The sequence below is a fragment of the Solanum dulcamara genome, chromosome 2 (genome assembly GCF_947179165.1).
Source record: "Solanum dulcamara chromosome 2, daSolDulc1.2, whole genome shotgun sequence".
Taxonomy (NCBI): domain Eukaryota; kingdom Viridiplantae; phylum Streptophyta; class Magnoliopsida; order Solanales; family Solanaceae; genus Solanum; species Solanum dulcamara.
Window position 1 is genome coordinate 5,393,622 of NC_077238.1, and position 25,026 is coordinate 5,418,647.

The 25,026-nt window shown below is 34.3% G+C and overlaps 2 protein-coding genes across 2 annotated transcripts; both read right to left on the reverse strand.

Annotated features, from left to right (window-relative positions):
- Window positions 1–6,189: 6,189 nt before the first annotated feature.
- On the reverse strand, window positions 6,190–10,702 carry LOC129880074 (uncharacterized). Its single transcript, XM_055953917.1, has 5 exons — window positions 10,312–10,702; window positions 7,602–7,666; window positions 7,335–7,507; window positions 6,706–6,814; window positions 6,190–6,607 (listed from the first exon to the last, which is right to left on the reverse strand). The coding sequence occupies exons 1-5, from the start codon at window positions 10,556–10,558 to the stop codon at window positions 6,305–6,307; spliced, it is 897 nt and encodes a 298-aa protein (XP_055809892.1). The 5' UTR covers window positions 10,559–10,702; the 3' UTR covers window positions 6,190–6,304.
- Window positions 10,703–11,381: 679 nt separating this feature from the next.
- LOC129880075 (serine/threonine-protein kinase 1) lies at window positions 11,382–24,065 on the reverse strand. Its single transcript, XM_055953918.1, has 18 exons — window positions 23,227–24,065; window positions 21,017–21,105; window positions 20,813–20,920; window positions 20,542–20,649; window positions 20,039–20,129; window positions 19,404–19,456; window positions 17,403–17,465; window positions 17,216–17,260; window positions 16,904–16,939; window positions 16,416–16,471; window positions 16,024–16,105; window positions 15,795–15,917; window positions 15,564–15,666; window positions 14,001–14,145; window positions 13,288–13,492; window positions 12,171–12,371; window positions 11,989–12,074; window positions 11,382–11,775 (listed from the first exon to the last, which is right to left on the reverse strand). The coding sequence occupies exons 1-18, from the start codon at window positions 23,990–23,992 to the stop codon at window positions 11,676–11,678; spliced, it is 2,460 nt and encodes an 819-aa protein (XP_055809893.1). The 5' UTR covers window positions 23,993–24,065; the 3' UTR covers window positions 11,382–11,675.
- Window positions 24,066–25,026: the final 961 nt, after the last annotated feature.

A 25,026-nucleotide genomic window follows, 5' to 3' on the forward strand; every position in this document is an offset into this window, starting at 1 on the left:
GCATTTATTGGTCACTCAACAAGAATTAAGCGATTTTCTTAGTAGCCTGTGAATTTTTTGATGATATGACTTTCAGTCAATTTTTTTGCAAAATCTTTATAGAACCATCCGTAATGAAATTTCTATAGGCTCATCATGAACCAGAAGACATCTTTTAGCATTTAGGGGCCACTCAACAAGAATTAGATGATCTTCTTAGTTTTTCGTGTGTTAGCCCATGAATTTTTTGGTGACACGACTTTCAGTCAACTTTTTTTCAATGCATTTACTGAACCATCCGTAATGACCTGATGAAAAATTCCTGTAGGCTAGCCATGATCCACTTGAATTCTTTTAGCATTTATGTCTACTCAATAATAATTATGCAATTTTCTCAATTTTTCGTATATGTTATAAGCCTATGAATTTTTTTAGTGTTACGAATTTCGGTTAATATTTTCGCAAAACCTCTACAGAACCATCCGTAATTATCTGGAAAAGAATTTCTATAGGCTCTCCATGATCCACATGACTTTTTTTCAGCATTTGGGGGGCACTCAATAGAAATTAGATAATTTTTTTAGTTTTTCATATGTGTTAGCTATTAATTTTTTTAGTGATATGACTTTCGGTCAATTCTTTTGCAAAATCCTTAAAGAACCATCCATAATGACCTTGGAAAGAATTTTTATAGGCTCGCCCTGATCGACACGACTTCTTTTTGCATGTAGGGGTCACTCAACAGGAATTAGATAATTTTCTCAGTTTTTTGTGTGTGTTAATCCATGAATTTTTTGGTGATATGACTTTCAATCAATTCTTTTTGCAAAACTTTTATAGGACCAACCGTATTGATCCGGGGAAGAATTCATATAGGCTGACCAACCGTATTGATCCGGGGAAGAATTCATATAGGCTCGCAATGATCCACGTGACTTCTTTTAGCATTTAAAGGCCATTAAATAGGAATTAGATGATTTTTTAATTTTCATGTGTGTTAGTTCATGAATTTTTGGGTGATATGACTATTAATCAATTGTTTGGCAAAATCTTTACAAAATCATCTATAATGACGTGACGAAGAATGCATATAGACTTGACATGATCCACGTGACTTCTTTTAGCATTTAGGAATACTCAACACAAATTAGACGATTTTCTTAGTTTTTCATGTGTTAACCCATGAATTTTTTGGTAATTTTTTTTTTGCAAAACCTTTACTGATCCGTAGTTCCTGAGGAAGAATTCCTATAGGATCACCATGATCCACACTACTTCTTTTAGCATTTAGGGCCACTCAATAGGAATTAAAAACATGAATTAAATAATTTTCTCAGTTTTTTTGTGCTTTTTGTGTATATTAATTAGCCCATGAATTTTATGTGATACGACTTTCCGTTATATTTTTTTTCCAAAACCTTTACAGAATTATTTGTAATGACATGTGAAAGAATTCCTATAGGCTTCATGATCCTCGCGACTTCTTTTAACATTTAAGTATATATTTAAATTTTGGTAAAGTATATAAGAAGTGCTATAAGTTGCAATTATTTATATCAATATGATGAAAAAATACTTATTTAAATACTAATCAAAATTCATTATTATATAATTTAGTTCTCGAATAATGAAATCTAATAAGTGTTTTGAAACATCGAGAATAAAAAATATATATAAAAAATATGTATTATGTTATTCTTGATTTGACATAACCATCTGATGCGAATAAATATTTACCCTTTTGAATTACCAATGTAACATTATATGCTTGATTTTAATACATTGCAATTAAATGTGATAAAGAATTATTCCATTCCAATCCCATGGTTAATTATTTCAATTTTCCTTGTGAACCAAACTTCATGTCTACTTTTTTCTTATGCTTTGATATTCAAGAAATTATGTCAGCCACCATTTTCTTCTCTAACCTCCACCATCATTAAAAAAAAAACAAAAAAAACAATGAGAAATAATGAGCACATTGTCAAAAAGGGTTTTGGAATCTACAAGCAATCATTTTTTCAAACAACAGTGGGGAAGATAGTATAAAGTTTTCCTCAGCTAATTAGAAACCCCACATTATTACAAATCAACACTTCCTACCCCATTTTCAAGAATCTTTTTTATTTCTCTTTTAATTTTCTCACTTTTATTATCGAAAATTGGTCGAAATTTATTGAAAACAGTCTTTTTACATCATAAATATAAAAATATAATCTGCGTACGTTTTATTCCCTTAAATTTCACTTGTGAGAATTTTTAAATATTTAATTAGGTCAACGAATATCAACGGTAGAAAATGAAAAAGAAAGGATAAAATTACAACTTTATACCTAATAAGTAATATAAGATAATGTTGAAACGATAGTACAAAGTACATCTTCATATAAAATGTGGAAGTACAGAAAATAGAATACAATTATTTTCTTTCTTTTTAAATTTTTTTGTCATTCGGTGTTCGGCAAGGTGATTAGTATTTTCATTGGAGTTCAACTAATCCAAATTCGCGTATTGCAGAATCAATTTCTGGAGGTGGCGCTCTTAACATGATCTTTTTCATTCCTCAAGCCTTTTGATTAAGGATAAATGAATCTCAATCATCCCACCACAATCCATATCGGTTAATTTCTCAATTTTAAGAATATAACATCAGCAATCCTATAGTTTTTTGTTTTTTTTTTTGGTTTTGATGGGGCCTTTGGACTTGTTTACTTCATTTGGAAAACAAAACATGAGACATGAACAAATCTTTAGGCTTGTGATGTGTTTCCTATTTGATTCTAACATTGACAAGAAAATAATTGAACTTATACCATACACCTCATCATCATTATCTATTAATTTCATATCTCTATTGCATAATTATTCTATCAACATTTCATGAAACCCTTAAATTATAGGAAGATTTTTAAAAAAACTTTTTTAAAAAAATTCCCTTTAGTTGCCCCATTTACAAGTTTTCTACTATGACATCATTGTGAAGAAATTTTATGTTCTTCTTTAATGTCAACCTTTTGCTCAATTGATTTTGAACCATCAATTACTAGGAGTGAGAATAAACTATTTAATTTTATCTTGGAAATTTTCTAGTGGTCGATATATAATTTACTAGAACTCACTTTCCATTTATTTATTAGTTAATGGAAAGGGAAAAAAATAGTTGATGGTTGACATATATTTGGCATTTAAAAAGATAGAAATATATTTATTTGAAAATATATTATACTCATTATAAAATTACATTTACTCATCAATATGATGTTTTTAGGAAAGTTAACTATGATAAATCAATTTAATATATATATATATATATATTTTTTTTTTTTTTTGAGTTTAATTTGTTGAGCTAATGATCTTTCAAGAAGATGATATGTTAAATCCAAAATATAATTTGACCACTGATAAGGATGATGAAATCTCAAGTAAGACAAATAATTTGAAAAAAAGAACCATTGATAGTGGTAGTTTGAACCAAGTTGTCAAAATAATAATTAAATATAATCAAGATTTGGGAATTTTTTTATTTAAATATAATTAATTTATCATTAAAAAGTTGTACTTACCATCAAAGGGTATGGTGTAGTGTATGAGACTGTTTCTTTTTTAATCAGAGATTTTGAGTTCAAATTTTGGATCTGAAAAAATCCTTGCTAGGGAGTGCTTCCCCTCCAAATGGTGCCCTATGTGGCGCAGATCTAAATTAGTCAGACTTCAATACGGATACCGAACATCGTATAAAAAATAAAAAAAATTACTTATAAAATTTAAAATATCATTCAATCCAATGGCTGAGGAAATGCAATTCTGTCTTTCCAATAAAGTTGAATTTGTGCCCCCACCCCCACCCCCACCCCCGCAACCCCACCCACACCAAGCAAAGGCACATCTAAAGTACAATATATATGTTTATGTATATTTGATAGTTTTTATTCAAATGTATATATAGAAATTTGTTAAATATTTAACTGTTAAATTATTATTATATATTAACTTAAGATCTTCGTTGAAACTCACAAACTTCAAATCTTAAATTCTTAAAAAAATTAATTTTATAAGCATCATTTCATTTTATCTCAACTTTGTTTTAACTTGAATTTGGGAACTCTATCAATTGTAGGGGTCCATAAAAGGCCCCTTTTACTAGTTGTTGTTTCCCCCCTTTTACTTAGGCAAATATTTTAGATATATCTTATCCAATATAATCCCTAATTGTCCTTTCATTTCATTTATATAATATAAAAACTATCAAGAATTTGAAGCTTATTAGCCGGACTAATTCAGATTCATTTTTATAAAATTTGAATTGAGATTTAGATCACTTATTGAAAATCAAAAAGTTCCTAACTATCTTATTTTTTATTGATAGTCTCTGGTCAAAAACCTCTGACAACAAGTAAAGAAGATGAAGTAAGAATTGAATTAGAATGGTGGACAAGTCCAAGAAATGAAAGGTAGTAGTGGTTGAACATTTTTGAGATATTTTGGATCAAATACGGCTCAACAATCAAAATTATGTGGTCCACTTTGTCTTTCATAGTTTTCATTTTTTTAATCTCTTTTTTTTTTAAAAGAAAATATATTTTTTGATGCATCCCGTAATAGAGTTAGGAGAAAGAAAAGAAAAACTTCAATAGAATTTAGATACTCATATATAATAAAGTTGAAACGATTAAATTGTGATGTAAAAAAATATTTTCATGGTTCATTTTTGTTTTTTGAGTTTTTAGGGTTACAAGTCAATAATTGTCAAGATAAGAAAAAAAATTGAATTTTAAGCTAAAAATGTGGTATTTTCATAAATAAATTTGCATTGTTCTCTGTAACGAGGTGGATAGGATAACTCCACCCTTAATTATCAAATATGAGTCTTGGATATTGAAAAATGGGATAATTATGGTCCTAAACACTTTCGGTCAACCAATTTATAAAATATATACATACTCATATACAACATATACACTGATTCGATCATATTGGTAGACTAGTTGTCCGAACGCGATATATCTATTATTTTTCTATGATAAGAGACTCTTTCTTCCTTAATAGGCTTTACTGGGACACGAATTCAGATTAGTTGATACCCCCAATACGAAAAACCAATTGAGAAATAAAAAAGAATGTCCAAAGAAGGATTGAGATAACTTTCTTTTTTGTTTTTCTCTTTAAATTTGAGTGATAGGGTTGGGTAGCTAATAAAGGAGTGGTCAATTAGTGAGGATAGGGAAGGTCTATTTTCATTTGAAAAGATTGAGAATAAATAACTTGTTGGCTTGTGGACCAATATTTCTACTGTTGTCTTGCTACTTAGTCCTTAGCTATACCTACTTTTCCACTTTCTAAATATGGATATAATTTCCTTTTTCTTTGATTTTGATTTTGATTTTTTTGTTTCATATCTAACAAGTATTTTCCTTTTGGTTTTCTCATTATCCAATTCTTGGTTTTCTATCTTATCATACTTTGGGCAATTGAAAGACATTTACCATAACAACATATTCAGTGTGATTTCATAAATAAGGTCTATGGAGAATAGAATGTACGCAAACTTTGCCTCGATCGTTATGTAGGTAGAGTGGTTGTTTCTGATAGAAACTGAGAGATGTTTGGTCTCAACATATCATCCATGGGCAAAATTTAGCATTGGGCCCAGTACATCATTCTAATTGGGCTAATATTGTAGATGGTGCATTGTGGAAGATTTGCACAAATAGCACTATTCAATGCCACTGTTTATGTTTTGACCTCATCAGAAAAAGCTTTGTAGAAATAGCTTCCATGTCAGGAATTGGAAGCACACTTATGGTGGTTTCCAGGATGACTTATGGTGATTCATCATAATTTTTAAGCAAAAATTCTGGTGATCGTCAAGATTTCTTATTTGATATTGATCAAGACTTACCTTAAAGCAAGTTATAGTGATTCATCAGGATTTTTAAGCAATGGAATGAGAAAAGACGAAAAGAAGAAGATGGAGGAAGAGAAATACTAGTGGAAGACCTTTTTTTTTTCAAAGAAGAGATACAAATATATAATAAGATTCATATAGCTAAGTGGTCAAAGTAAGGCCGCGTAAATAGACCTTTCTAGTACGGCCTTTCCTTGGATCCCACACATAACAAGAGTTTAGTGCAAGGGACTGCCTTTTTTATATTGCTAATGAATAAAAACTTATTTGAGATTGATGCATAGCTAAAAATTTGTGACAAATAATTCTTTAGAAGCTTCAATATCATTAAAAAATTATGTCAAAATCTTTAGTGTGTATAAAACAACAACATAGGTCTATACATCAGTACATTGAGTCCTCACAACAATGAGACAGAATTCAGTAATTGAGGTACAAGGTTACCTTCTTAACCATTGCATAAGGCAGTTCTAACTTCCAATCTTTCTGTTTACGGCTTAGTGGCCTTCCTTTGGCTGTTGGATCTCTATTCTCCTTCACGTCCGCCAACTTCCACACACAGCTTCCTGATTCTGCATCAATTGATTCCATGAAGAATATTCCGTTCTTTTCAACGCTTCTATAGTTTATTTCTTCCATATAAGTAACTCTCATAGGCCTATCCTTGAAGCGGGATAAGTCTTCTGGTACTTTTATTAGCCGCTCAGCACCAGGAGATGATACCTTAACATCACAGGAAATAGAGAGCGTTTGCTTCAAAAAATTAGTACTCATTTCTGTCTTATAATAACAGAGAGAATACACATTGTTTCTACAGTTACCTCAAGGGCCAGATCCTCAGGAATTTTCCCTAGTGCACCAGCTTCGTCTAACCTTTTCTTGTATTGGCGGCTAAATTCTTCCATTTCATCCATACTTGGACAGCCAAAACTAATGAAAAGAGTATGTCACACTACCTCACAGTGAACAGGATATCAAAAGAACGCGCTTACGGAAACCAAGTGAAAATTGCTAACAAGATATGAACTCCAATTTTAGTTCATTAGAGATTGTTTAACTTGACGAGAAAGCATGGTTAAAAGAGGCAAAGAAGGACAGAGGGAAAGTCTTGGTAGGCAAACGTTAGCATATCTAAGTAAGCTGACTATATACACGACCCAATAACTATCTCTGATTAAGAGGTCTAATCCAATTATTCATCCATCACAAGTTATATAATGCACATTCTATTTTGGAACATCCAAAATGTTGACTAGCTTTCACAAATAATACGACTATTTTACACTACTCTCACTTATTGACATCTTTGTTCTTCTATTGGAATTAGAATTTTAAAGACCGGTCACAACAAGTATTTCAGGCACAACATACTCTATATCATTTATGAAAGAGAGAGATGCAGAAGTTGTGTGATGTAGACAGGAAGCCAGTGTTGCAATCAACAACTTACTCATTGGGAAGTTTGTCTAATCTGACATAGATGTATCCATTAGGACTAGTTTTAAATGAATAGAGCTCCATGTCACCGAATGGTAGCAGCACATCACGAGCAATAGATAATGCCTGCTCACCCCAAGAGCAACTTTGCAAAACTATTCCTCCTCCATCACCTCCATCGCCAATCTGAATGTTTGAACTGCTAAAATCAAATTGAACATGTATATCCAAAAAAATAAAGAAAAGAAAATTGAATCTAACACTCCAAAAGTTCATATACCTCAGGCTCAACTTCCTCTTCTTCTTCCCATAAATCTATTGGTTCGACGTCCTCAATTGTTTCATCTTCAAACATAAACACGCAAAGTGTGACTCTTTGAGAGAATATAAATTGAAACCACTAAATTTAATTCAATGAGAATGTGAAACAGGTAAAGAGAGAGTGCCCTTATAATTCTCACAGTAAATGAACATTTTCATTTCTTTTGCCCCATCAGGGAGGATCAATAATGTTTTCAATTAACATCCACACAAGTTATAACCTCCAATCTACCAGTTGGTGGTAGAGGTACTTAAGGACTACTTCTAGCCTAATGGCAGAACTAGGTGGAAGGATAAAGGTTCAACTGAATCTCCGTCGTCGTAAATTTATATCCGCATAAATAGGGTAAAAACAAATATTTTTGTTATTATAAGCTGTTGAATTCACTTAATGTAAAGAAAAATTCTAATGTAATAGTGGGGTTCAAAAATAGCTTTAAGTCCACAAGTTCAAATCCTAACTGTCACATTCTAGCTTTGTTTCTTGCATCTCCTTATATAAATTTCTAGTTCAGCCACTAGTCAACCTTACTCGTCAACATATTTATTTGTTGCTTCACCAACCAAACAATATAAGATTAAGGGTGTGGCCTAGTGGTCAATATAGTAGAAGAGAACCATGAGGTCTCGGTTCAAATCCCAATGGTGGCAAAAAAATACTAGGTGATTTCTTCCCATTAGGGATGCTTATCGGGCTGGTTGAGCGGATAATTTCATTTAACGGTTTGACCTATCGGATATCGGTTTTTAAATTTACTAATCCGCTAGTCAACCTATAAGATATCGGTTGGTTCGGTGACGGATTAGCAATTATTGAAAGATTATTGGGCGGTGTATCGGCTAACCTCTAGTTAATTTTCGTGGTATATTTTCTTTTGATGAACGCACCTTATAAAATAGATGACTTCTTTTCATTATTTTAAATGCAATGAGCCAGAGACTTTTTTACGTCTTTACCCCTTTTAAACTTTAGTGCTTTTTTGAGTTTGTTGGTTTGCTCTCTATTCATGAAGGCAAAATATATAATTATAGAAAAGTAAATAATTTTTTCTGGTTTTATGGCTTTAGCCTTCCGGAGTTAGGACTAACAAAGTTAAAATATATAATTACTCTTACATATTATGGTAAAATATTAAATTAGGCTAATATACCTAAAATAAAAGTGTAAGTATGGTAATTCTTAACGGATTAACAGTTTACCCGATAAGAAAATTGAATAATCCGTCTCCACACCCATAAGCAGTTAATTATAAAAATTGTATCCGTTCTCCAACCGTTTATTCGATAACCCAATACCAATAAGGCAATTTTGTGGTTGGCTTATACGTTACGGTTCGGTTTTGAACACCCCTACTTCCCATTTGCTGGCTTGGGCACCACCGGCATTAAAGAAAACATAACAGTATAAGCCTAACATAATGGATGCATTTTTTTTAAATCCCTACCAAGGAAAGGTATTAGCTTTCATATGGGTAAGTCATAACTTAGTTTTCTTGAAAACAAAAATCCAAGCACAACTAAGGCTCAATTGAATATATATATGAATATACTAATATCTTCTCATTGTTTCTACATTAAATAACACGCAAGGATCACCTCATCATCAAGAATGATCGATTAGAAGTAGAAGTACCACACAAACAAAGAATCAAACACCTAATAAGAAAATCAACAGAAACACAACAAAATAACATAGTCGAGATGCCTGCAAGCTGGCTCAGACATCATTGGTACTAAAGAAAACATAACAATGTAAGCCTAACAAAATATATGCATTTTTCAAAACCTCTATCATGGAAAGATATTAGCTTCCATATGGGTAAGTCAAAACATAGTTTTCTTGAAAACAAAATTCAAGCACAACTAAGCCTGAATATACGACATCTTTATCATTGTTTTTATAATGAAATAGCACGCAAGGCTCACCTAAGCATAAAAACATGAGCTAAGAGAAACAAAACATCAAACACCTAATACACAATACAATAACACAAAAAATAACATAGTCAAGATGCCCGCAAGCTGGCTTGGACACCACCGGTACTAACTAAAACATAACACTATAAGCCTAACAAAATGGATGCATTTTTTCAAAATCCCTACCAAGGAAAGGTATTAGCTTTCAAATGGCAAAGTCAAAACTAGTTTTCTTGAAAACAAAATTCAAGCACAACTAGGGCTGGGCTTGGCATATAGATACGAATATACTTATATCTTCATCATTGTTTATACATTGAAATAAGACGCAAGGATCACCTCGGCATCAAAAATGAGCTACTACAATTCAAAGCACCACACAAACATAACATCAAACACCTAAGAAGCAAATCAACAGAAACACGATACCACCGGTATTAAAGAAAACATAACATTTATAGCCTAACAAAATGGATGCACTTTTTCAAAATCCCTACCAAGGAAAGGTATTAGCTTTCATATGGGAAAGTCATAACTTAGTTTTCTTGAAAACAAAATTAAAGCACAACTAGGTCTGGCTTGGCATATATGTACGATATCTTCATCATTGCTTCTACATTGAACTAACACGCAAGGCTCACCTAAGGATAAAAAATGAGCTACTACAATTTAAAGCACCACACAAACAAAACATCAAACACCTAATATGCAAGTCAACAGAAACACAAAAAAATGAAACAAAGAGAGCATACAGTGAAGTGGGTCGTTTCCATTTCTCTCTGGGGTGATTTCTTCAGAAGAATTGTTGCTCAAACACCGAGGTAACACTGAAATGTGATTCTTGAAAAGAAGACCATTGTGTAAACCATTACGAAGATTGTGCAGGGCTTGTTTTTGTTGTAGAATTGTAAGGAAACGATGGTGATGGTAACAGAGAGGTGTAGGGAAAAACGGGTTTCTCAAGAAAAGGTTGATTTTACTACTAAGCCTATTTATCATCTTCTTCTTCTTCTTCTTCTGAGTTCTGAGCTGTGGTATCTTTTTGTCTCTTATTTATTTGGCTTGCTAAATTATTACTATTTTATTTTCGTATCATATCCACGTTGAAGTCCGACTAATCTAAATTATAGAATTTAAATTTGAGATATCTAATTAAGGAAGGAGTAATTCATTGCATAACATAATCTGAATTATAAAATTCAAATCCACGATATCTAGTTAAGAAAGGAGTAGTTCATTACATAACATACTTTGATGGTACTCCACAGTCTCAAAATATTTATGACTTACCTATAGTTTAAAAAATACTATATTAGTTAGGAAACATGTTTAATTATTTTATTCTTATTTATGTCTTATATATATATTTATTTTTTTTAATAATTATGTTGTTTATGTGCCAATCGTCATAATTGAGGTGTTTGTCATTGTTAAAAACAATACTAATAAAAATAGAATGAAAAAAATAACTAATTTTATCTTAGATTTCTAAAATAACAAATATTTTAATATAATTATTTTTTGTTAGGATAACAAGTATTTTGAAACGGAGATAGTATTCATTTGTTTCCCTTTAGAAGCATCTTCTTTCACATGTATATACAATTGGTTCCTTTTTATAAACAAAATGCTACACTACTTGGAAACTAACTCTATACCTAATACTTTTGTAAGGATAAAACTAGATGTGCTGTTTTTTGTTGTTACTATTCAAGTTGGAGTAAATTATTCTACTTTTTAGTTCTATTTCTGGAAGTAAACTAAGAGCCTAACGAATGCACAATATGCATACGAAAATGGTGGTATGAAATGAAAGAAAATATGGCTAAAATATCCATCATTTATATTCAGGTAACTACAAAACATCCTTAGGTTCATTTTGTGCTCGCTGAAGAATAATCTAAAAAAGAAATCGCCAAAAAAAAACACGAAACAGAAATGCAAAGGAAGCAGCATTTATGCATGCTTGTTCTACAGAACACTACCCTACAGGGACAGGATGAGAAATGACCATATAACTAGATTCGAAAAAAGAACAAAAAAAAAACAGAGATGATCATATAACTAGATTTACATCGCAAAGAAGAACAGTACAGTTTCAACTAAGAAGAATAATTTATAGTCGTAAAATAGTTCTGAGTGTATCACAGAGGTTTTGAATCGTTTGTTGTTCCTGAGATGCTTGCATTTCCTGGAGAGGCATCTCTTCATAGCACCTACATTCAAAAGTTCAGATTATCAATTCATTTAGTCATTACCAAGTCTCTAGAATGATGAAACACAACCATGTCTTGATAGTTTTTTCTAGTATATTAACAAATTAAAGCTCGAGTTATACTAAACCTAAGGGGCATGGACATAGTCGCTAGTCGAATGGAAAGATAAATATTCGAATAAATTGATATCCAAGTATAATGTGATAAACATACATCTTATGATACGCTAAGGCTTGAGCAAGATTCATCAGTGTAGGACTCGAGGTTAGTCTCTGGTATACACTTGGAGGAAGAGGAACCTGAAATCAATCAATAAATGATTATAAAAGGAGAGGAAATCGAAAGGAAAAAAAAAAGCAAAAATAAAGTCTTCATAAGGAGGTGGTAAAGAGGACCTCATTTTGTCTGCTTCGGCCTTTCTTGGATTGAGAATCACCGGAGAAGAGTTCCTGCATTGCTTCTACAGCAGTCTTTCCACTATTATCCCTTTGCCAGTCCCCAAGCACATCATCAGACAAGAGTGCAATCGGAGATATGTCAGTTGCTCTTAGAAATGGAATTGGCACTGTGTTACCAGCCGAGTATATGGACCAAAGCTGATTACATGCACAAATGTGCAGAAGTCAGAATCATACTTGCAGTCAGAATCATACTTGCATAACGCAGACATCCAGAAGCAAGATCTTATAACAAGGCAAAATAGAAATTAACCTCAACAGATAGGCAGTTTCAGCTCCTGTTGTGAAACCGCAATGTAAGAGAATGGATGCACAGAAATAAATTTCAACCACAGAGCTAGAAATATAGCTAGTGGGAGGATGTCTTTTTACATTAAAGAAAATCTAGAATAATCTTAGTGACTTACAGTATTGACAAGTCTAACCTCAGAAATAAGCCTAGCATAACAGAAGCTTGCTTTCTTTATAAATATTACATAGTGATAATCAAAACCAATTGACTGAGAACTTGAGGAGAAAGAAGAATAAAGGGCTATGATTATTTATTTGTTTTGATAAAGGTACAGTTGATTTACTCCCTGGATAGAGCTCGATAAAGTAAAGTATGTGTTTTAGATGCAATGTGTTACTTTTTTCAGGAGATATGGCTCAATGAATAATGGAAATGACTAATACTATTAGTGCAAACTAAAACTTAAGGAGTGAAACTTCAAAGTTGCAGCTATAAATTTATCCTGTGTCTTCTTCCTTCTCTGCTTAAGTACTAAAGAATTTACAGATGTCACATCAGTTGTGATGAAACTTGTGAATACAAATGTAGGATCATGATTTTATGTTAGATGCTTTGGGAGAATTAGTATGATTACTGATGGTTTAGATAGTTTTTCCATGAAATTAAACTACTACAGTAAGTTGACAATTCGGGTAACATAAGAGTATAGCACAGAACACATATTCCTTGAATTATCGAATAGGGTAGAAAAAGAAAGAGATTTCACACTTCTCATTAAAGAGATGTGAGTTGCAGAGTTCACGCTTGAGCACTTGAGAGTACCTTGTCCAATGCTCTCCGACTGACAGTTTCACTTGGCAAGGTTCCAGTATTATAGCCGCCTCCACCACTACTAACAGTTGCTTGAGATGTAGTACTCCCCTTAAGGCCCGGATCAGGAGAAGGTAATGTTCCAGGAGAAGATACTTGCATGCTCTGTCTCTGGGACATTCCAAAGGGTGAACTGACATCAATATCATTAAGCAACCTGACAAGAAATGTTCAATTTATTTAGGCAACGGACTAACTGAATGGATTACACTAAAAAGATACTCTCTCTCTATCTCTCTCTACACATATTTTACATTTCTAATTTACCGTTGATCGTACTTTGAAGTAAGTGGTAAGATCATGGGGCAATCTGGTTTATAAACCGTTGGAATGGCATAGTCACCTAGAGACCAAGCTAGTTACTCAAGAAATGGGGCTCTATTTAGTACTTAGTAGCATAGGTTAAGAAAGAAGACAGTCATAGCCAAGAGAATCAACATTCACGGCTCAAAGTAATGCCAAAGATCAGACTGTACATAAAGTTCACACTTAATAGAGCACATCACTCCTCTACATAGTACAAAGATCATCTCCGTGGGAAGACATGCCCAGCACCAAAGTTTTTAATGCTGAAATTATTTTGGCAAGGATGAATTACTTTCCTGATTTAATAGGTTTCACCTTCGCACTAAATGGATAATCAGATTAACAGGAAAAAAAAATACCAGGGATCATTTGATTTGCCAGCAACGGTGGGGATGGAAGGAATTCCAGTTCGTCGGAGAGTAGATGATGCTTCCGCATTTCTGATTTGACTAGCTGTTTTATCCATATCAGGTCCATCTCGGACTATCATAGTCCCAAAATCACCTGGTATACCAGATCCAGCAGAATTTATCTTCAGACTAATTACTGTCTCAAATCAATTTTCATCGTTCAGGACAAACTAGCATATTATAGTCATATTTTCAAAAATAGAGTTCAATATTTTCACCAATATTACAGAGTAAGCTCTACAAAAAAAAAATACAGGGTTTGCCGGTCACCATGTTCCACTGAGATCATTCATCTGCAAATGATGTATGAATCTTTCCAAACAACTTCCAATTGCCTGAATTAAGATGACTCCCTTGACTAGCATAGAGATGAGATATTCTAATAGTTTGCTACACTAGAGTTAAATAGTGCCGAAGCCAGGATTTTTCTTGAAGGGAGTCCAAATATAAAGAAGTAAACACATGAAGAAGCCAAGGGGATTCGAAATATCATGTATATATTTTAAAAAACAAAACAATACCTATCTACAAAGTATTATTTTCCAGTAAAGGAGTGTCAAGTGCCCTTGGACAAGGGTGGCTCCACCACTTGAGTTGAGTAGAGAGATATGTAAGAATTGAAGACTGAAAATACAATGAAGGTAGTTTAAAGATGTCACTCCAAGACAAGGTAGCAACATACTCCCTCCATCGCGAAACATATACTTTGACCATTGCAGATATTAAGAGTACGATATTCGAACTACTTTGGAAGAGATACTTTCTAAACGAAGTTTGAAATGGGAGAAAATAGAGAAGCTGAAAAAATGTCACCTCCATTTATTTATTTTTGAAATGGGTAACTGTAAATGTCACCTCAAATTTGAAAAGATGTAAACCAGTATTTAATAATATTAGTGTGGATAGTGAAGGAAAGAAACTTCCCTTTAAGGAACTAAGTCAAGTCTTTTGGGATGAGCCAAAGATATCGTGTATTTCGGGATGGTGTCATTATTTTATTAGTTGAATATTCGGCCTTAAAACTTGTCCAATTGGAAGGAGGAGGTTAAGTAATTGTGGAGGATCTCAAAACACAGTGTGTGGGCGTAATTTCGAGGTGAGCGACAATGTGAAGGTAACATGGCATTGAGATATATGCAACAACTTACATATCGATTATACAAGACAGCAATCTAAATGTCAAACTTAGTTATAAAATCACAGTCATAAAATGAGATGTCTGATAAAATATCAAAATTGGTCTTGCATTGTTATGCTTGGGCAAACAACAAAATCAGAGCTAGAAATAAATCAATTATAGCTTGGCAATGAGAACCAATAATGAGATATGCACTATTGTTTGATATATTCCTCTCCAAATTGTCCATAAATATGACATAATTGAACATCCATAATATGTTCAGATACAACTCGTTATCAATTGTATCTTTGCTTCCTCTCTCACAACGAACCCCTACAGAATCTCAAAAAGGGTAGCCCGGTGCACTAATGCAGTATGAAACTGAAGGTTACCTTCTCCCACCGTCTCCAAGCTTGTAGAAGGGGAATCGTCATTTTTAGGCTTAGAGGGAACAGTATCGCCAAATTCATCATTCACTTTTGGACCTCCCATTACCTGATGTTGCAGTACAAGGCTTTGAGAAACAGAATCTCACTTTCTCAGGAGGGGGGGTTACCATCCAAGTTCAGAGAGGAAACACCAAACAAAGTTCATTACGAGGGATGTAAATTAATCAGGCATACCTCGGGAATCTCTGAAGCAATATTTTGCACTTCCAAGGCCATTGATGCCCTAATTTGCTTGGCCTTCTCAATCTTCGGCATCATTACAGAAGCTCCAGCTTTGAATTTTTCGATGAATTTGTGCTTTGCAAGGTAAATGGAAGAAAACTTAGTCTATGCCAAAGACCACACGGCTCTGGAGGTAAACAAATAAAACAATTCGCCAAGTGACAGAAGACTTATACGATACCTTTAGCATCTCGGAGGCAGTTGGACGAAGTCGGGGGTCTTTTGTAAGGCACTTGGCAACAAAATCATGGAATACAAGAGACCTGAAATAATCAACCACCCATTTCCAAATTCCTCAACAGATAACCAAATGAGATATAATTCTCTCCAACGAGAAAGGACCAGAAGGATGGCAACTAGAACTTGTACATGATTTTATTATACTGACAAAGGATTCAAAAATTTGGACAAAACAGTTATGTTGATTGATTGATATATAAAACAAGTTGCTCTAAGACTATCACAACTGATAGGAATTAAGGAGTTTTAATTGGAATTCTTTTCCAAAAGAAGAGTGGATACAAACCAAAAAAACAGTTTAATAGAAACCAACATAAAGTATAGAGAGCAAACCATTTTTCTTTATCCTCAAGCATTGGAGCTGGTTCAATGGATATCATAAACAGCACCTATCAAAAGTTACATATATATCAACTTTCTGAAGTTGTAATTTCACTTAAGGAGTCCAGAGGAGATTCTAAACTATAAAACATGACCTCACTGAAAAAAGATGGGTAAACAAGGTCTCAACCTTCTTGATCAAACAAAAAGTCTCAGTCTATTGCAAATTTACTTATTTAACATCTCTCAGCCATCCATTTTATTCAGTATGTTTAGTGGCAGGACAATCCACATACGGAAGACTCGTAATTGTGTTGTCAGGCCTCAGTTTCATCCAAGAAACGTGTTTCATAACATTAGAAAACATCAATGCACTGGCAGAATCAACAATATATGTCAACTTTGATCATCACGTCAATTTGTTGTGAAAGTGATATCTATCAAAATGGGATAAACATGCAATGCATGTCTCTGTAAATTCGTTAAAGTAAAGGGCTAACCCTCATTGGATGCACTGTTGCCCTAGGAGGAAGACCCTGAAAAAAGGAAATAAGAAAGAAAGGTCAGTTCCAGCGGTATCGCAACAGTAGCAGAGAAATGACGTGGGTTGAGAACCATGAGGTTCTCAGGTTCAATTCCCAGTGAAGGCAAAAATACATCTAGTCTCGGTTTCAACTAGAACTGAACCAGCAGAGGTACACCTCGTTCAGCTCCAGCAGTATGGCAACAATATATCTAGTCTCGGATGCAATAAGAAACAAAAAAAAAGACTATCAAAAAGAAAGACAGTTCAAAGATTTAACTACATATACCTCCGCCATTTCAATAGCAGACACTCCGAGAGCCCATACGTCTACCTGGAAAATATCAGATAATAACCAGAAAAATGGAAAGAATCAGTTCTGCACAACGCCATCATATTCACACAAGTTATTGGGATTCAGATGAACTCCATTAAGCACCAGCTTGAAGAGATGGAAATCAAAGCAGATGTGATACCTTTCCATCATAACGACTTTCTTGAATAACTTCTGGTGCCATCCAATGGGGAGTGCCAATAAACTGAAAATAAATGTACCAACATCAGGAACTTTAACAGAATAAAAACAAGTCAGAAACTACTTGGCATGTTGAACATAACCAAACTGAATGAAATGGGAACCCAACGCAGCCAGAAAAATAGAAAGCAAGCTGGCTGGATTGAAACAGCAGGAAAACCCTCACATATCTGATAAAACCTTAAGAGTCTACACTAATGGAATAGAAATAGAAGTCTACTGACCCATTTTGCCTGGTACATAGCCAGAGACACAGAAATGATCAACCAACTACCAACTATTGGATGAGACATCTCCATTGGGGCAAGGTTTAAAACATCAATGTCAATTGATTGGTTCAGTTCGAACACAATGAAGACATATCTCGAAAAAAATGAGCATGATAATGACGGGCCTATTACACTGTATAAGGGACCATGAAGGGTTCGTGGTGTTCAAAGCAAAGGAATTTATCCTTTGAAGTTGGAGTAGATAACAAATAAGAAGTATGTGGGAAAGACTTGCTTCAAAGTGGGCAAAGAAGAGTTAGCTTGTGCCTCAATGTTTGGCTTGGTCTTCAACAACTCAAAGATATATTCCTTAATCTAATGATGCATGCATGACCAGTAATCCTCTCGAGAAAACAATATAGTGCTTGCCAATCTTGTGTCATGCAATGATTGGGAACTAGAGAGGACTAATCAACTCTTTGATAAATCAACAAATATTCACTTTTTTAACACAAGAAGACTCTTCTGGAATGTGACAATCACATAATCTTCAGGATTGATTCCTATATCAACTCCCTTTTTTGGATAATGATAGTGCCGGCGCCAGCTGGTGCGCACTTCGACTATTTCACTGGATATCTACTACCTACCACCAACACAAGTACCAAGTGACTTATACACCAAGGTTAATCGCATAATGGATTCAAAACTTGGTCTCTAACGCTTGCACCCACTTCATTGACTACTAGGCTACACCCTTGGGTGCTCGATTCCTATTATCAACTAATGCCAGACACATATGGGACAACAGTTCTTTCCCTTTGAAGGTCAACTGGTGTACAGGAGAATCAATAAGGTAGCTTTCTTCACATGGACTGCAACATATGAAGTTATTCAGGCTCACGAAATCCTCCAACGAAGAAGAGAAGTATGGGTTAACAAATGCTTCTTGTATGAAGCTGCCGAAAAATCACAACCCCGGCCGCCCCAATTACTTCATTGGTCAGATGCTACAGAGAGGTGGAATATGTTTCTTTGTCTCTACGGAGAACTGCCGTAGAATGTTTATCTATTGGGACATGACTCCAGTGAAGAAGGAAGTGAATAAAATTGGGACTGTAAACTGCATTGTATTATGTGGAGTTTGATGAAGGAGGGTAACAGGAGGCATTGAAGGAAAAGCAGCCACACTATTTCTTTTTTTCTCAGTAATAACTTTGAATTTTTTTTCGAGCAACCATGGGAATATCAAAGAAATAGATAGACACTTGAAATATTTTGAGCTCCTTGGAGCTACACCAAGATGTACACTTACACAGCACTTCCTTAGGGCCCCTTTGTGAATAAAATACCTTCCTTATCGAGAAAAATAAGGCTTACCATATCTCTGTGTACTTAACAACCTTGTCTAGTTGAATATAGTTTATCGTTGTACTTTTGGCCCTTTGGAAACCTCATAAATGTTAAAACCAGAAAAAAGTGTCATACAGAAGGTATTAGTGAGTGATGGCAAGCTAAATCATAAAAGCACAAAAGGAATATACACAATGGATTCTTTAAAATTAATGGAGGACACGGAACATCAATTAGCCATCTGTTGAGCAACAGTTTCTTTTTTTTCTTGTTTCTACTTTTATTTTTTTGCTTCACCAAAAAAGAGGATCCAACTTTAAATAATTGCAAGAATCACCTCAACACTGCCAATAGATTTAGGGTAATGGCATATTACATACCGTGTTACGTTTGGACATGGTTCTAGTCAGCTGCGCAGCAACACCAAAATCACCTGCTCATTTACTGACAAATTATTCCAGCTTTCCAGATTATGGAAAATCCAAAAACTTCTTTTTTTGAGAAGTAAAAAAAAATAAAAAATGGAAGGTTGCTGTCCGTCTTGATTCATTCTCAAAAAAGGGTTTTTGGATTTTACATAATCCAAAAACCTTTTCCTTCAAAACTAGCTAACAAGGTTGTTGTTGTTTTTTTTTTTTTGGGGGGGGGGGGGGGGGGACAGGATTCTGATCAGCTGTAATTTGATTCAGCACAGATAAAGTAAATTTAAGTTGAAATAGGCCATCAGAATTTCAAGCAGTACACGGTAAGAAATGTATCTAACAGAAGTGTTCTAATATGTGGCTATATGCAAAGAGCATAATTTGGATGGAAATATGATACCTAATCTAAAGCTGTTAACATCTAATTAGTTGAAATTCTTAAAGTATACAGACATTTTTTCCATTCAATTTTCTGTACACCAAACAAGAAACTAACCACACTTTGAAGATCTGCTACATTTAATAAACTAATATAAAACAATTCAAAATTGATACTAAAGATAAGGAATTACAGAGATAAAGAAAGCACTCACCTAACTTAACCTCTCCTTGATCTGTCAGCAAGATATTGCCACCTTTAATATCTCTGTGTACTTTAAAAATAGAGTGCAGATAGGAGAGGCCCTACATCACATCTAACATTACTTCAGATGCAAACATATAAGGAACTGAAAAGCTTTTTAAAAGAGGGCCATATAAGTAGATAATTCCACATTATAGTAGAAAAGATGTGTTCAAAATAATTCAATATGGGAACCAGCATCTTGTCTCTGAACCATATTTTTTTGAGATAGTACCAGTTGTCTCTGCACCTTTAGGCCAATTTTTTTAAAAAATAAGCCAAAAGTAGGGTATTTACTACTATGGATTTTAGCTTTTGACTTATAAGTTACTTTTTATAAGCTTATCCAGACGGGCTCTAAATTTGAATAAAATGAAGGGGAAGAGAATCCCTAGACAAAAGGTTAGGTGCATGACCTTGTATCAAAAGTATCATATAAGCATACTCTAAAACAATGTTTGATATCAAGCATACCTTCAATGCCTCTCGACAAATAAATGCTATTTGATACTCCTCTAAAGCCTCATCTGCAACATTCATTAAGTCAGCAACACTTCCGCCCCCACAATACTCCATTACTATCTGCCAAAATATTATTTTTCCTCATAAATTAAATAAACTGAAAAGTTCTGGTATAGATTGCAGATATTATAAAAGGGAAGAAATGGAAACGGAAACATAAACACTTGAATCAGTCAGAGCATGATTTAATGTTGAAGTCCAAAGAAATGATGACCCTCCATACCCAAAGGTACTCTTCTCCTTGGTAGCTACCAAGATAGCGAACAACATTTGGATGACTGCACTGCTGCAACATCTCAATTTCACCTCGAATTTCTTCATAGCCTTCCTCCTAAAAGGAAGCAATATATCTATAAATATACAGAGAGACAAACTGAACCACCTGAGATGAACTAATATTACAGTCTAGAGCATAGAGCAAGCATACCCCTTCAGATAATGATATGACTTTGATGGCAACCATTTCTGAAGTCCTCAAGTCTCGAGCTTTATAAACAGCCCCATATGAACCCTTCCCTGTGTTTATCAAAGTCCTCCACTTTCAGCCACTTCAGTCAATAAGCACTATGGTTGGATAACACAAAAAAAGTACAAATGCACCACCAATGTTTTTCCAGTCACACAGATTAGCACCAACATCCAATTCTTCTAATATTTACAGTCAATATTGCACTTTGTATAACAGCACCAATGTCATACTCATTCATAGGATAAGACAAAATTGCTTCACATGGGAGTCACCATTCACATTTGAAGGACTTTTTGTAGGATTACGTTCAAAATCAAAATTATCAGAAGTATCTCGAAATAAGTCAATAATGTACAATTTTTTAACCTCTTAATAAGGAAAATGTTTCATCAAGTGCAAAACTACCACAAAGCTCTGCTCGATAATCCGATTTGACAAAAATTCTAGCAACATAAATACTCATTATCCTCCATGAGTCAAATAAGCAACTACTACATCTACGCCTCACAGCTATATGAATTCTTAGTATCCTTTCTGCTCTACTCTGAGCTGTTTCATCCAATGCTCAATAATATTTCTTTTAAGACAGTGGTCTATGCCAAATTCAACAGCAGACCAACTCCTATGCTGGAAGTTAAAGGGATTCCCCAAGCACCTTAGACTGAGGAAAGCTTGGAACTCCATACTTACTGCAAAATGGAGGACTATCTGAAAGAGAGAACCAGAAGATGTTTTGACAGATAAAGAAAATTGATAAGATTAAATCTAATTGTATTTTTGGTTTCTTTCAGGTGTAAGCTGAATGTAGTTGAAGATGTAGACACCCTGTAACAGTTCATAGAATCTTTTGTGTAGAGATCATGGATTTACTTTTTTCCTTTTTTGCTCCTTTCAGTGTTGTCAAAGGAGCGCTTAAAGCTCACTTAAGCCCCAAAGCGAGGCTCAAAACACGTTGAGCGCTTCGCGTCGGTTAATGTGCACTTCAGTGTCGTCATCAAGGTTCTAAGACATACTTTTCCTTGCCAATGAGCCTCTACTGAAGAGGTGACACTAAACAATTGATATTTTACTTTATCGCAGTGTTTTGAACGGCGAAAGGCGACAAGAGTCTGCGTCGCCACAAGGTGAGGCGAGCGGCGAGGCCCTCGCCTTTTTGAAGTGTGGCGCCAATTAATACCAAAAAATTAAATATTTAATTGCATATATAAATAATCAAAATCTCAATAGCAATAACATACTAGTAAATATTTCAATTCAAAAACTGAAAATAGATAGTACATACAAAAAGTCTAGAACTTGAATGAGAAAAAAACAATACAAATGTCAACAGGTAGAAAAAAACAGAGGTAGAAGTAACTCTCAAGTCTGAAGAAGAAGAAGAAGAAGGAAAAAGAATTACAGGAAGGAGAAATTAGAAGAACAAAAGAAGAAATACGTATTGGTGGGACTCTGGAGTCGTCGGAAAAGTCTAGCTGGTCTAGTCGAGTCGATTGGTTGGAGTCGTAGTCTAACAGTGCAACTGTGTAAATTTGGAAAGAACACCCTAAAATTACCTTTTAACTTTAAAACCCTAAATTGGTCGTCTTTTTTAAGAAAATACAAAAGGCGACGCCTTTTTTGTCTTTGTCGCCTCTCGCCTTTGTCGACATGGCGTCGCCTTTGAAGATTGCCTCGCCACAAAGCTAATAGGCGATGAAGGGTCGCCTCACCTCACCTCTCGCCATTGGCGATGAGGCGATTGCCTTTCACAACACTGCTTTATCATACAAATTTTCAGTTTCTTTGTTCATATATTTGGCACTCTTGCTTATTACTATTAGTCTTGGACTGGACTTATATATTTGTATTGTTTCTCCCTTTGCGCATTTTTTCATTAAAGCCCACACTTTATTTGCATTTTGCGCTTAAAGCCCCAACGGAGCTTTTTTGCGCTTTTTGCTTTTGATAACACTAGCTCCTTTGGGATTTAACTACAGCACTTTCTTAGTCTTGTTTCGACATCAATAAAACTTACCCCTTTCAAAAAGAAATTCTTTTAGGACTAATTGGGGTTCACAGATAACAAATTGCATTTACTATATCAACTATTGGGTAAAACATAACAAGAGCAAATAATTTTCACTACTGAAATCATCTCAAAGCAAATAAAGAGGGAAACCAAACTTTACCTAGCTCGTGGAGCAATTCATACTTAGTACAAGGATCTTCCCTAGTCACACTATCCGGTATTGAACTCGAGGAGACCTTACTCCCCTGTGGCCTCAATGTACCACCACCACCTTCCTCCTCAGAGAGCGCCCCACGATTCCTCTGCCTCCCAATTCCAATCTCCCTTACCGCCTGCATACTTGCCACTGCTCTGCTCATAGTTGATCCAACAACTTCACTACTTCCACTTTTAACAGTTCTCCTCACCATCGTCCCCGAATCAAACTCATTATCCTTCACCACAAACGTCGAAAACCTACCTTCCTCATCCTCATCCTCATCCTCATCTTCATCATCCTCAGTTTCCTCATACCTCCTTCTCACAGGGCTTTTCTCATCCCGATCCCAATACGACATATAACGAGCAGTCTGCTGTTGCGGTTGTTTAGGAGTAGAGAATTTCGAACTTCGATCGGTTTTCACAATCATCGTGCCGGAGATTGATGCCACGTCATCGTCAGAAACGGAATCTATAGCTCCACCTCCTCCTCCGAAGTCCTTAGGGAGGCGTTTGAGTAAAGGAGGGAGTGATTCGTCGTCGTTTAGGTCATCTACGTCATCGTCGTCGTCTTTGCAAACCATAGTAGCATAGAGGTCTGAATTGTCTTTTTCATCGGTTTTCCGGTCATTGTCGTTGTCGTGGACGACGAAGGTGGAGTAAATGTCGGATTGTTTCTCCGGCGGCGGCGGCTTCCGGGATCGCCACGACGACGGACGAAATTCCATTTCGGACCTCAGAGGCTCAGACTGTGAAGTGGCTGACGAGCTGTAAGATGGAAGTTGCTAGTGCAAATTAATTATTTTCTTTTAAATTTATCCTTAGATAAGTGAGCTTTTATGTTATAAAAAAAAAACTTTCAAATGAATATAATTTTATAAAAATCAACTAGTGTCTAGTAGTCAATAATAATAATCGTAACAAGTTATTATTCAATATAATCTTTTCACGTGAAATATGATTTATTTATTTTTGCAAAATTTAAAATAATAATTTTTTTTATAGTTATATATTTTTTAAAATCTCAAATCATGTTTTTTAGATAATTGGAAATTTGAGATTATTATAATCTCAAATCACATATTCAAACTTTGATTTGAAATCATCATATGCTAAAAATAAGTTAGTAAAATTACTTTCTTATAGTTTCTATATAATTATGTAATCATTTGAATAGATTAAGTTGGCCATCAATTTTTGGTGGAATGTGTCAAATTAAAAATACCCCTTAACAAGGACAAGTGAAATAATATTTAGGACTTATTCGAGATGGTCCGTGACCATTTTTTATATTTAGTAAATTTTACTTTTCCTAAAAACATAAGTGGGATTTTTTATATATTTATTATATAAATAAAATATACTATTCTAAAATTATTTTAATATAATCTTGATAAATATCATAGTAGGTGGAAGCTTAGGAGCAAGGTCGGCCAGAGGGTCAAGCCATTAAAAGCACTATTTAGCAAAAGAATTTGGCCTCAATTTGATTCAGTGATGAGACAGGGATGGAAGGTTAAAAATGATTCTGATCCGATGTAATTTGATTAAATACAAATAAAGTATATTTAAGTTGATTATAATTGCTAATCACAAGGTTCCGGAGGCTAAGGTATGTGTCCTCCTCCATGTAATTATAAATTGTGGGAATAAATATAAAGCATCGTTGAGTTTGGGGGGAAACAATAAATTCGTTGAAGTTGTTAAAGTATACAAACATTTTTTCCATTTAATTTTCTGAAACACCAAACAAGAAACTAAC

Bases quoted from the DNA above. Each gene is read 5' to 3' on its own strand.
- LOC129880074 (XM_055953917.1), bottom strand. From the start codon at position 10,558: ATGATAAATAGGCTTAGTAGTAAAATCAACCTTTTCTTGAGAAACCCG. The intron at 7,667-10,311 runs GTATGCTCTCTT...TTATGTTTGAAG, and splicing joins TGGAAACGACCCACTTCACT to ATGAAACAATTGAGGACGTC. The intron at 7,508-7,601 runs GTATATGAACTT...TCAAACATTCAG, and splicing joins AAGAGGAAGTTGAGCCTGAG to ATTGGCGATGGAGGTGATGG.
- LOC129880075 (XM_055953918.1), bottom strand. From the start codon at position 23,992: ATGGAATTTCGTCCGTCGTCGTGGCGATCCCGGAAGCCGCCGCCGCCG. The intron at 17,261-17,402 runs GTATCACATCTG...GATATTTTCCAG, and splicing joins AAAGTCGTTATGATGGAAAG to GTAGACGTATGGGCTCTCGG. The intron at 13,493-14,000 runs GTATTTTTTTTT...ATTTCTTGTCAG, and splicing joins GGCAAATCAAATGATCCCTG to GTTGCTTAATGATATTGATG.